Genomic DNA, 14014 nt, shown 5'->3' with positions numbered 1-14014 from the left:
CAATACTCCAAATTAGGCCTCAACAATATCCTATGCAACTTCAACATAACATCCCATCTCCTGTACTCAATATATTGATTTATGAAGGCCAACATGCCAAGAGCTTTCTTGATGGCTCTATCTGTCTGTAACACCACTTTCAATGAATTATAGATCTGTATTCCCAGATCTCTTTGTTCTACCACACTCCTCAATATCCTACTGTTCATTGTGTAAGACCTACCCTGGTTGGACTGACTGAAATACAAAACCTTGGGCTTGTCTGTATTAAATTCTATCTGCCATTTTTCAGCCCATTTTTCCAGCTTTTGCAGATCCCTCTGCAAGCCATGATAGCCTTCCTTACTGTCCACCTCACCCCCAATTTTGGTTTCATCCACAAATTTGCTGACTTGGGGTGGCATTTTCAGTTTTATGCCAAAACATCCAGTGTAAAGTGTAATAATGTTTCAGCCAAGTTGCTGACTTTATGTCAATGTAAGGAGAGTTTAATGCTCTAGGCCTGGGGTTCGTGGACCACCTTGCTTAATGCTATTAGTCCATGGCATTAAAAAAGGCTGGGTACCCCTGCTGTAGACCAAACCATTAAGATGATCATTGTTCTGTTCCTATATCTTCATGGTCTTATGGTAATGCTCTGGATAAATTGTAATCTATCCATTGGGGAGAAAGACAAGTACATGCCTTGGCACCAGCAGTTGTTATATAGTAATATTACTAAGGAATTGAAGGATGCCAAGATAACAGGTTTGCCTTTATTAAGAAAATGATTTGTTGTTCTTCAGTTTCGAATCGCCACCACTTTTTTGACAGTAACTTGCTCTACCAGTTCCGCATAAACTTTCGTCGAAGACGGCGACTGACTGAGCTCTTAAATGAAAGCTCATGGATGGCACAAGAATCCCATGACAGTCCTTTCTGCCTGCGAAAGCTGAATCCAGAACAGGACGGTTCCAGTTTTCTCTCAGGTGGAAGTATTTTAGAATAATGCATGAATGTATGAAATTTATATCAATTGGACATTTATTATATATTTTGGTGAAATGCATTTTTGTTTATTTCATCAAGTGTAAAAGCTCAGCATGGTTTTGGCATCAATTATCTCAAAAATGTTTAAATTTAAAGGGCAAACACGAGGAAATCTGCAGATGCTGGAAATTTAAACAACATACACGAAATGCATTTTGTGTGTAATGTTTAAATTTATGTAGCTTGTGAACAAACTTGTAACATTTAATTGTCGAATTAACCAATCAATTTACCATATCTGTCCATTATTGCTAGAAGTTATCTTTTTTTATTGAGTTCTATTCCTAGAAGTTCTATGTTTAAATTAAATTTGATTTATTTAGAAATATAGCACAGCAACAGACCCTTCCAGCCCAATGAACCTGTGCCGCCCAGTTCCACCCATGTAACCAATTAACCTACAAACCTGTACATCTTTGGAATATGTGGAGAAACCGGAGCACCCGTCTGTTTACAGACAGCCGTGGAATTAAACCCGGGTCGGTGGCACTGTAAAAATGTTGCACTAACTGCTACACTGCTGTGCCACCCCTTGCTCATTCCTGCTCAAAATAAGATGGCACAAGATGGATTCAAGCCTGAGAATTGGAATTTAGTTTCTCTTGCAAGGCTTTGTAATTTTTTTGTGCAGAACAGGTAGATGGAAGATGAAACACAATGATAGAGATATTTGTGTAAGTGTAATCCATAATGGTAATTAAAAAAGAACACAATGGATCAGCAATCGCAAAAAACGTGAAATATCAAAATATGTGGATATTAAAGTTCTTTTGAAAAGATCAGAGGTTTTCCCTACACTGTAAACTTGGTGTTTATTTCCATAATGAAGGCTAATTTGATCTCATCCTCAAAGATAATTACAATGTTTAAAGGGCATTTGAACAGGTTCATGGACAGGAAGTGTTTAGAGGGACGTGAGCCAAATGCAGGCAACGTGTTTGGCATGGAGAAGTTGGGCTGAAGGATCTGTTTGTGTTCTGTATAACTGTATAACTTTGTAATGCACCAGCGAGGTTTAGAATTCCTGAGATTTATGGGAATGAGCCAGTGAGGGATAAGAATATGTGTTTTCTTTCCCATTCAAAAACCTATCTTGTCCTAATGACCCAACAGCCTTCCTGACCCAGTCTTCTAGCCTACTAGTTAATGTTATTGCTATGCATTTAATTCTGTGATGATGTGTAGCCAATGTGATGAATGCCTAACTTGCTTCATGTTTCAATTGCCAGTGCAAACCAATAAAGAAATAAAGGTGGTATCAGCAGTGCGTCGGAGCAGCATTACCTCTACCGTCACAGGAACTACAGCCTTTTACAATACAACTCCAAGTCTTGCCTGTGTGCCTTCAGTGGAATGTAACCCCAAATCAGGTTGGAGCAAGTACAATTAAAGCAAGCAAAGTGAATTCAGAAATGTATTGTTTTATTAGTAGACCAGACACAAATTGGAGCAAATTCAAAGACTACGCAGATTTGGTATTTCAGATTACGGACAATTTAATAAGACTGGTGCACATGTTCAGCCAAAGCTGACCTACCTAGATTTTGACAACAGGATGGAAATTACTGAAGATATTAAGTAACAAACTAGGTCTTGATTACAGAGTAAAGTGATTATCCACAAGTCTAAGTTAGTTAAATAGAAAGTTCAATTTTCTGTTACAACAATGTGTGCCCTCCATAACATAACTAATGAAATTCCTGAAACTTGGGCTTTGTCGCTGCTGTGTCTCTCTACCTTAAGGCTTTTTCTGTAGTTTCCTGTTACTGCATTAGCACAATCCACATCCCTATTTACTAGTTATTAGCACTCAATATTCCTTCTCCAACCAACTCAAGCCAAGAACATATACTGAAAAATTATACAAATCTCATATATTTGTTTTTGTTCAGTTGGATGGGAAGTAATTGGCTGTAAATGCACATTTTAATTTTTTATCAGGCATAGACCAGGCATATCTGGTCTCCTGGACCAGATGGAATACACCCTCGTGTTCTGAAGGAAGTAGCAGTGGAGATTGCGGAGGCATTAGTAATGATCTTTCATAAGTCGATAGATTCTGGCCTGGTTCCGGAGGACTGGAAGATTGCAAATGTCACTCCGCTATTTAAGAAGGGGGCAAGGAAGCAAAAAGGAAATTATAGACCTGTTAGCTTGACATCGGTGGTTGGGAAGTTGTTGGAGTTGATTGTCAAGGATGAGGTTACGGAGTACCTGGAGGCATATGACAAGATAGGCAGAACTCAGCATGGTTTCCTTAAAGAAAAATCCTGCCTGACAAACCTAGTGCAATTTTTTGAGGCTAGACAAGGGAGGTGCAGTGGATGTTGTGTATTTGGATTTTTAGAAGGCCTTTGACAAGGTGCCGCACATGAGGCTGCTAAGCAAGATAAGAGCCCATGGAATTACAGGAAAGTTACATATCTGGATAGAGCATTGGTTGATTGGCAGGAAACAGAGAGTGGGAATGAAAGGATCCCATTCTGGTTGGCTGCCGGTTACCAGTGGTGTTCCACAGGGGTCCGTGTTGGGGCTGCTTCTTTTTACGTTGTATATCAACAATTTGGATTATGGAATAGATGGCTTTGTGGCTAAGTTTGCTGATGATACAAAGACAGGTGGAGGAGCCAGTAGTGCTGAGGAAACAGAGAGTCTGCAGAGAGACTTGGATAGATTGGGAGAATGGGCAAAGAAGTGGCAAATGAATTACAATGTCGGAAAGTGTATGGTCATGCACCTTGGTAAAAGAAATAAATGGGCAGACTATTATTTAAATGGGGAGAGAATTCAAAGTTCAGAGATGCATCGGGACTTGAGACTACAATGGGACTACAGAACAATCTTCATTTTGATAGGATTTATTTTTAGTTATTGTTACTGTAATTCTAGAGGAATAGAATATAAGAGCAGGGATGTGATGTTGAGGCTCTATAAGGCACTGGTAAGACCTCACTTGGAATACTGTGTGCAGTTTTGGGCTCCTTATTTAAAAAAGGATGTGCTGACATTGGAGAGGGTTCAGAGAAGATTCACTCGAATGATTCCGGGAATGAGAGGGTTAACATATGAGGAATGTTTGACCGCTCTTGGACTGTACTCCTTGGAGTTTAGAAGAACGATGGGGGACCTCATAGAAACATTTTGAATGTTGAAAGGCATGGACAGAGTGGATGTGGCAAAGTTGTTTCCCATGGTTGGGGAGTCTAGTATGAGAGGACATGACTTGAGGATTGCAGGGCGCCCATTCAGAACAGAGATGCGAAAAAATTCTTTTAGCCAGAGGGTGGTGAATCTATGGAATTTGTTGCCATGGGCGGCAGTGGAGGCTAAGTCATTGGGTGTATTTAAGGCAGAGATTGATAGGTATTTGAATAGTCAGGGCATCAAAGGTTATGGTGAGAAGGTGGGGGAATGGGACTAAAGGGGAGATTGCATCTGCTCATGATGAAATGGCGGAGCAGACTCGATGGGCCGAGTGGCCGACTTCTGCTCCTTTGTCTTATGGTCTATAGAAGACTTGATCATTTAGGCCCTACAGAACATTGCATTGTAGAATCATAAAAATTATATTGGGTGTTTAAAACAGGAAAAATGGAAAGGATATTGATAAAAGGGTTTGAAGTTTTCATTGTTAACATTGTTTTCATTCTTAACATTTCCTTGAATATAGCAGATCAATCAGTGCAGTTGCAAGATCTGTTAGCAAAGTCTGAATTCACTTTCACACAGAGGGCGGTAAAAATCCAGCACCCTCTTCTCCTCTCCAAGGACCTCTTGGTGTTGCGATTTGAAATTTCAACAGCCCCATCAGCGGCAGGAGCAGGTCACAGCGATGAGTTTTATCACAGGTCAGCAATGCTGTTTTGAAAGGAGAGCTACGTGGGCATTCGGGATAATTCTGACAGCCCAAGCAGCAGCAGCAGGCACCGCGATGAGGTTTATTGCAGGTTGGCAACACTTGTTTAGAAGTACAGAAGGGATAAGCCAGGTGGCCATTGTTGGGAGTAGGCCAATGATGAGCGTAGTAGCAGTGTCAGGTTTTGGCTCAAAGGAGGCTTTAGCTTGAAGGAGGCATTGGCTCTGAATACGCTTCTATTAAGGTACCTGCTGTAGTAAATGGCTGTTGTGTGTTCTTCATGACAGATGCTGGAGTCCCGAGAGACCCAGAGTCTTCCAGGGAACTACATCTGCATGAAGTACATCTAGCTGCAGCTCCTTGAAGACTGTCTTAGGGATCTGGAGCAGCAGCTGGTGACCTTCAGCTTGTACGGAAGAGTGAGGAAATAATCGATCATAGTTGCAGGGAAGTAGTCACCCCGGCTCTTTAGAGCAGTTTGTCATTGAGTCTACTAGAGTCTACCAAACTGGATTGGGTGTTACATAATGAACCAGAGTTGATCAGGGAGCTTAACGTAAAAGAACCAATTGGCGACAGTGATCACAATATTAATGAGTTCATCTTGAAGTTTGGTAGGGAGAAGTGGATAGTAAAAGCTTTTTCAAGTATGTAAAAATATATAAGAGATAAGAGTGGGTATAGGCTTGCTAGAAAATGAGTCCAGAAACATAATAACGGGGGAACAGGGAGATAGCAGATGAACTAAATGAGTATTTTGCATCAGTCTTCACTGTGGAAGACATTAGCATGTGCCAGATGATGAAGAGTGAAGGGAAGAGAAGTGAGTGCAGTTACTATTACAAGCGAGAAGGTGCTCAAAAAGCTGAAAGACCTCAGGGTACAAAAGTTGCCCGGACCAAAAGAACAACACCCTGAAAGAGGTGGTAGTTGAGATTATGGAGGCATTAGTAATGATCTTTCAAGAATCACTGGACTCTGGCATGGTGCCAGAGGATTGGAAAATTGCAAATGTAACCCCACTCTTTAAGAAGGGAGTTAGGCAGCAGAAAGGAAATTATAGATAGCCTGACCTCAGTGGTTGGGAAAATGTTGGATTTAATTGCTAAGGGTGAGGATATGGAGTACTTGGCAATACAGGACAAGATAGGACAAAATCAACATAGTTTCCTTAAGAGAAAATCTTGCCTGATGAACCTGTTGGAATTCTTTGAGGAGATTACATGTAGGATAGATAAAGGTGATGTAGCTGATGTTCTATACTTAGACTTTCAGAAGACCTTTGACAAGGTGCCACACATGAGGCTGCTTACCAAGTTCAGAGTCCATGGTAATAGATGAAAGTTACTGGCATGGTTTGAGCATAGGCTGATTGGCAAGAGGCAGTGACTAGGAATAAAAGGATCCTTTTCTGGGTGGCTACCAGTGATGAGTGGTGTTCCGCCAGGGGTCGGTGTTGGGACCGCTTTTTTTATGCTGTATATTGTTTAGTGCAGAAGGCTCTTGAAGTCAACAAAGAGGATTAGGCCGTGGTCTGTCGAACACTTATTGGTACTTCTGGTGGCATAAGTGTTGAGGTCTGCAGTTTGGACAATAACTCAATCTAATAGCTACCATGTACCTAAACCTTAAAGACTTGTAATGAAATTACAAAATGGGGTCATGCCAAGCAGAGGCTGTAGATGAAAGAAACTGGGACAAGGATAGACCTCTGTAATAAATTACTATTTATGGTAAAAGTCAACTACACTACTGCAAGGTGACATGCAGTGCCTTGTTAATGAGTAAAGTATAACTGCTCACAATTTTGTTTCAATGCAAAATACTAACTTCCTGAAATCATACTGTTAATAAACAACCGTAAAGCATGACTATCGAAACAAATAACAAATTCCACGGTACCCACAGCTCAAAACAGCTTAGCACAGGATTTAACACACAGAGTATCTGCTTACAACATAAATAACATTGACCTGTGAGGTTTGAAATGATCACATATGTCCACACAGAGATGTACAAATTTGAACTGTGACCAGCTTTACAAGGTGTGAATATTCCCTCTCTCGAAAGTTGACTCACCGTTTGTTAAAATACTCTTGAACAGCTTGACACAACATTGCTGACTCCTCAACATGTCATCACAGTAATAAGAGCATCAATGGAATTGACGCTGAAGCGGGCCTTTAAAGCATTATATATAAAGAGATGCATGCATTACTGACACACCTACTACTGGGACCCTGATATGAACTTCTGCCTTCCCAACTGCTGTGTTGAAATCCAATAAGGGATTGCCCCACAGCACAGTCTGCAGAAACTGTCTGAGAAGGCTGGGGCGGGAAGTGCAGTCCCTTGGACCTGTGATGTCGGGTCAAGACTCACCCCGGTCGGGACACTGCTGGGGACTGGCTGTGACTGCTCCTGGTGTAGACTGTCTGCTTGGATCGTCGTGGCCTATCGTACAGCCGATTTCTCTTCGGCTATCCCACACCGGAGAAGATATTTTTGTTGGAGCAGCACTGTTGAACCTGCAACCTCTGGGCTACAGGGGCAAACAAAAGGAAGATGGCCATTTCCATCAGGTGATGGCAGAAACAGTGGAATCTGTGTGGTTTGGCAACCCATGAAGCAGGTGATGCCAGACTCCAGAAATGTCTCACACACACCAGACCAGCTGACATGTAACCATGAGCCACACAATGGATTGCTGATTGACTACATTATTCATTCTAGCCCACCCGAGCAAACTCTTATAGGCAGCCATCCCAGGCTATGCCATGGCTGATCTGTTGATGGTGGAGCGACAGTGAAGGGCAGGATTAATGCCAGGCTGCCACTGTTACTGCAGCATTCAACAGTGGACAGGGTTGGGATCTCCTTTGGGTTCTTGCCGCAGGCACATGCAGCTCCAAAAAAACATTTTTAAAAAATATACCACAGTTATCCAGCTGAAGGTTCAAACTGGAAACCCAAGAATGTTATAATGAAACAACACTCCCAGGAAAGTGTTAAGTGAGGTGTGTGTATGACATGAAACATTTGTACACAATCACACCCAAAATACACACTGATAGTTAAATCTGGGGAAAGTTCTGAATAGTGCTCCTTTATTGTGGAACATTTCGGAGTCCCTTCATCAAGAGAAAGGGAAGAATGATATTTTAATTAGAGAATGGACTCTGATCAGACATCCATGATGTAATTTGGAGTTCAATGTAAAACTGATGCTGTAGGGACCTCTCAGACATGGAGGAAGCTGGTTGTGGAAAGCTCCACAAGCTGAGTACCTTGTAGTAGTTTACAATGAGAAACACTTTGGACTCTTCTTGCATTTCCATCTGTAGGTAGGCATCAGCTAAGTCCAATTTGTTGAATTATTTCCCTCCAGAAAGGTTGCAAAGACATGCTCTATCCAGGGCAGAGGACATTGATTTACTTTCAGTATTGGGTTGATGGTGGCTTTAAAATCACCACAGATTCTGACAGACCCTGTCAGTAGCCAAGATCTTCTTGGCTAGTGAGGTCACTGGTGTTACCCATGGGCTCCAATCAATCTTGGAAAGAATTCCTTCAGTCTCTATGCGATCTAGCTCACTGGCTACTTTATCATGGATAGTGGAATGAACTGGACGGGCTTTGTAAAACTTAGATGTTGCCATTTTCAGTTAGCACTGTTTTACCCTTGATATGTTTGAGTTTTCCAGTGCCGTCCTTGAACTCTGCAGTGACATCATTCACTACATTCCTTATTTTGCTTTCAGTTGAATATATTCCAGGGGGTGTGGCATGGCATTTGTCGATGGATCTCCAATCAAGTTGTAGTTGGCTCGGCCAATCACACCCCCACAATGCTGGCCCTCTTGTTTTTACCACATTTAAGCCCAATGTTGCTTGTTGGTTCTAGTATTTCACTGTTAGGAATGTCATTCCCACAGGAGTTATCTTTTCTCCAGTGTAAGTTCTTAGTTAGATATCTGCGAGCTTCAGTTTAGTATAGAACTAGAATAGTACAGAACATTACAGGCCCTTCGGTGCATAATGTTGTGCTGACTCTCAAACCCTGCCTCACATATAACACCCGACCTTAAATTCCTCCGTATACCTGTCTAGTAGTCTCTTAAACTTCATTAGTGTGTCTGCCTCCACCACTGACTCAGTCAGTGCATTCCACGCACCAACCACTCTCTGAGTGAAAAATCTTCCTCTAATATCCTCCTTGAACTTCCTTCCCCTTAACTTAAAGCCATGTCCTCTTGTATTGAGCAGTGGTGCCTTGGGGAAGAGGCGTTGGCTGTCCACTCTGTCTATTCCTCTTAATATCTTGTACACCTCTATCATGTCTCCTCTCATCCTCCTTCTCTCCAAAGAGTAAAGCCCTAGCTCCCTTAATCTCTGATCATAATCCATACTCTCTAAACCAGGCAGCATCCTGGTAAATCTCCTCTGTACCCTTTCCAATGCTTCCATATCCTTCCTATACTGAGGCAACCAGAACTGGACACAGTACTCCAAGTGGGGCCTAACTAGAGTTTTATAGAGCTGCATCATTACATCGTGTCTCTTAAATTCTATCCCTCGACTTATGAAAGCTAACACCCCATAAGCTTTCTTAACTACCCTATCTACCTGTGAGGCAACTTTCAGGGATCTGTGGACATGTACCTCCAGATCCCTCTGCTCCTCCACACTACCAAGTATCCTATCATTTACTTTGTACTCTGCCTTGGAGTTTGTCCTTCCAAAGTGTACCACCTGACACTTCTCCGGGTTGAACTCCATCTGCCACTTCTCAGCTCACTTCTGCATCCTATCAATGTCTCTCTGCAATCTTCCACAATCCTCTACACTATCTACAACACCACCAACCTTTGTGTTGTCTGCAAACTTACCAACCCACCCTTCTACCCCCACATCCAGGTCATTAATAAAAATCATGAAAAGTAGAGGTCCCAGAACAGATCCTTGTGGGACACCACTAGTCACAACCCTCCAATCTGAATGTACTCCCTCCACCACGACCCTCTGCCTTCTGCAGGCAAGCCAATTCTGAATCCACCAGGCCAAACTTCCCTGGATCCCATGCCTTCTGATTTTCTGAATAAGCCTACCATGTGGAACCTTGTCAAATGCCTTACTAAAATCCATGTAGATCACATCCACTGCACTACCCTCATCTATATGCCTGGTCATCTCCTCAAAGAACTCTATCAGGCTTGTTAGGCATGATCTGGCCTTCACAAAGCCATGCTGACTGTCCCTGATCAGACCGTGATTCTCTAAATGCCCATAGATTCTATCTCTAAGAATCTTTTCCAACAGCTTTCCCACCACAGACGTAAGGCTCACTGGTCTATAATTACCCGGACTATCCCTACTACCTTTTTTGAACAAGGGGACAACATTCACCTCCCTCCAATCCTCAGGTACCATTCCTGTGGACAACGAGGACATAAAGATCCTAGCCAGAGGCTCAGCAATCTCTTCCCTCGCCTCATGGAGCAGCCTGGGGAATATTCCGTCAGGCCCCGGGGACTTATCCGTCCTAATGTATTTTAACAACTCCAACACTTCCTCTCCCTTAATATCAACATACTCCAGAACATAATCCTCACTCATATTGTCCTCACCGTCATCAAGTTCCCTCTCCTTGGTGAATACCGAAGAGAAGTATTCATTGAGGACCTCGCTCACTTCCTCAGCCTCCAGGCACATCTTCCCACTTTTATCTCTAATCTGTCCTACCTTCACTCCTGTCATCCTTTTGTTCTTCACATAATTGAAGAATGCCTTGGGGTTTTCCTTTACCCTACTCATCAAGGCCTTCTCATGCCACCTTCTTGCTTTCCTCAGCCCCTTCTTAAGCTCATTTCTTGCTACCTTATATTCCTCAATAGACCCATCTGATCCTTGCTTCCTAAACCTCATGTATGCTGCCTTCTTCCACCTGACTAGATTTTCCACTTCACTTGTCACCCATGGTTCCTTCACCCTACATTCTTTATCTTCTTCACCGGGACAAATTTATCACTAACATCCTGCAAGAGATCCCTGAACATCGACCACATGTCCATAGTACATTTCCCTGCGAAAACATCATCCCAATTCACACCCGCAAGTTCTAGCCTTATAGCCTCATAATTTGCCCTTCCCCAATTAAAAATTTTCCTATCCTCTCTGATTCTATCCTTTTCCATGATAATGTTAAAGGCCAGTGAGCAGTGATCACTGTCCCCCAGATGCCCACCCACTGACAGATCTGTGACCTGACCCAGTTCATTACCTAATACTAGATCTAGTATGGCATTCCCCCTAGTCGGCCTGTCAACATACTGTGACAGGAATCCATCCTGGACACACTTAACAAACTCTGCCCCATCTAAATCCTTGGAACTAAACAAGTGCCGAACAATATTAGGGAAGTTAAAGTCACCCATGATAACAACCCTGTTATTTTTGCACCTTTCCAAAATCTGCCTCCCAATCTGCTCCTCGGTATCTCTGCTGCTACCAGAGGGCCTATTGAATACCCCCAGTAGAGTAACTACTCCCTTCCTGTTCCTGACTTCTACCCATACTGACTCAAAAGAGGATCCTGCTACATTATCCACCCTTTCTGCAGCTGTAATAGTATCCCTGACCAGTAATGCCACCCTTCCTCCCCTCCCCCCCCATCCCTTTTAAAGCACTGAAATCCAGGAATATTGAGAATCCATTCCTGCCCTGGTGCCAGCCAAGTCTCCGTAATGGCCACTGCATCATAATTCCATGTATGTATTCAAGCTCTCTGTTCATCACCCATCCAATCTGTACAGGTCCCACCTTCCCAGAAGAGATCCCAATGATCCAAAAATCTAAAACCCAGCGCCCTGCACCAACTTCTCAGCCACGCATTCAACTGCCATCTCCTCCAATTCTTACCATCACTATCACGTAGCACTGGCAGCAATCCTGAGAACGCCACCCTTGAGGTCCTGTTCTTCAGCCTTCTGCCTAGTTCCCGAAACTCACACTTCAGGACCTCATCCCTCTTCCTGCCTATGTTGTATCTTTAAAATTTCATATCTTTATGTATCTTAAAAATGCTGTTTAAACTCATTTTGTGGAATGACAGAAGCAGCAGAGCAAGTGTCCACTTCCATTTTAATTAATTTGCTGTTCTTTTCTGGTGTAAGTCATATTGATGTTTATTGCTAGTTTTAACATTGTAAATCTCAAGGCTACCTATTCCAATATCACTGTCATCATTATCAGATTTTTCCTCAACAGCATGCAGACTAGTGCTCTTTTTGAAACTGCAATTTGACTTTTTTGCCTTTTCTCTTCCCTGTACAGTCCATTTAACTTTGTCTGTTCATCATGCTCTTTGTATGTGTCCTACTTTGTTGCATTTTCTGCAAGTTTCACCTCTAAACCGATATTGGTCTTTGTATGCTAGCCCCTGCCACAGTATTAACACAATTTGTTCCTTAGGCAGTTTCTGTTTAGACATTGCAATTTTGTCTACCTCTTGGATGGTTCTGTGACAAAGACTACTCGACTCCTGTAACAGACTTTCTATTCTAGCTTCTATCATGGCAAGAAATTCATGAGACTGCACAAAATGGCAAAAGAGCACTTAGGTTGTCATTGAGAATCACAAGTTCCTTCATGGCAAGACTGAAAAACCCAGTGTAACCCACAGGAGAACCATGCAGGAGTGTTTGCAAACATTTTAAATCTCTCTGTATTTTAGTTTGTGGTTCCCACCTGCTTTAAGAAGACCACTATCATTCTAGTACCCAAGAGAAATAAGATAATGTGCCTAAACATCTACACACAGTAGTTCTGCCATTTACAGCCATGAAGTGATTTGAGAGGCTGCTCATGGAATGCATTAACTTCAGCTTTGCAAGCAAGTTTGCCCACCACAGTTTGCCTACTGCTGAAACAGCAGACACAATTTCCCAGGCCCTACGCTCCTCTCTGGAGCAAATAGATAGTAAAGGCGCCTATGTCAAACTGTTGTATATTGACTGCACCTCTTTCGTCAACACTATTATTTCAAGCAAATTCATCACCAAACTCCAGAGCCTGGGAACCAATACCTCATTCAGCAACTTGATCTTTGACTTTCAGACCAACAGATCACATTTGTAAGGACAGGCAGCAACTCCACCACAGTTATTCTGAATGCTGGTGCTCCCTAAGAGTGCACCCTACTCTACTCCCTGGATGCTCCTGACTGTGTGGCCAAATCCATCCACGAGTTTGCAGCTGATGCCACTGTAGTCACTAAAGAGGTGGTGGTGAGACCAGTGGGTTTAAAGTTTACCAAGTCCCCTTCCTGATGGATTACATCCCAGTGAACTGAAAGAAATGGCAGAAGTTATAGTAAACATATTTGTGATAATTTATCAAAATTTTCTAGACTCTGATCAGGCTTTGGCAGATTGGAAGACAGTGAATGTCCATATCACTATTGTAAAAAGTATGCAGGCAAGGCTGGTAACTATAAACCAGTTAGCTTGATGTCTGCAGTTGGGAAAATGCTTGAAGCTATCATTAAGGAAGAAATAAACAGTTTGATAGTAGTGGTTCCATCAGGTAGACACATTATGGATTTATGAACAGCAGGTCCTGTTTGACAAACTTACTCACAAACTTGCTTCACACACAAAATGCTGGAGGAACTCAGCAGGCCGGGCAGCATCTATGGAAAGAGTACTGTCAATGTTTTGGGCAGAGACACTGGGACTGGGAGAGAAAAAAGATAAGTAGTCAGAGTAAGAAAGTGGTAGGAGGGGAGGAAGAACCTCCAGGTGAAATTGGGGGTGGGGATGTGGGGGTGACAAACACGCTTATATTCTTCGAGAATATAATGAGCATAGTGGATAGAGGGGAACAGGTGGATGTTGTGCATTTGGATTGACAGATGTTTGATTAATACTGCAGAAAAGATTTATCTATAAGATAAGGATGCATGGAGTTGGGGCTAGAATATTAGCTTGGTTAGAAGATTGGTTAATCAGCTGAAGGCAGAGATGGATGTGGAGTGCTGCAGGGGTCAGTTCTGGCCCCAGAGCTGTTCATGATGTATGTCAATGATTTGGAAGTGGGGACCAAGTGTATTATATCTAAGTTTACTGACAC

General features: G+C 42.5%; 1 protein-coding gene across 2 annotated transcripts in view; it reads left to right on the top strand.

Annotated features, from left to right (window-relative positions):
• The window catches only part of LOC140736059 (DEP domain-containing mTOR-interacting protein-like), a 102775-nt gene that overhangs the window by 46798 nt on the left and 41963 nt on the right, over positions 1-14014 (top strand). For both annotated transcript variants that reach the window (XM_073061782.1, XM_073061783.1), the window contains exons 5-6: positions 786-968; positions 2259-2399. In XM_073061782.1, coding sequence (XP_072917883.1) covers positions 786-968; positions 2259-2399 — 324 coding nt within the window. The remainder of the gene's footprint in view (positions 1-785; positions 969-2258; positions 2400-14014) is intronic.

Source organism: Hemitrygon akajei, chromosome 11, assembly GCF_048418815.1.
Source record: "Hemitrygon akajei chromosome 11, sHemAka1.3, whole genome shotgun sequence".
Lineage (NCBI taxonomy): Eukaryota > Metazoa > Chordata > Chondrichthyes > Myliobatiformes > Dasyatidae > Hemitrygon > Hemitrygon akajei.
This window is presented reverse-complemented; position numbering and strand designations above follow the sequence as displayed.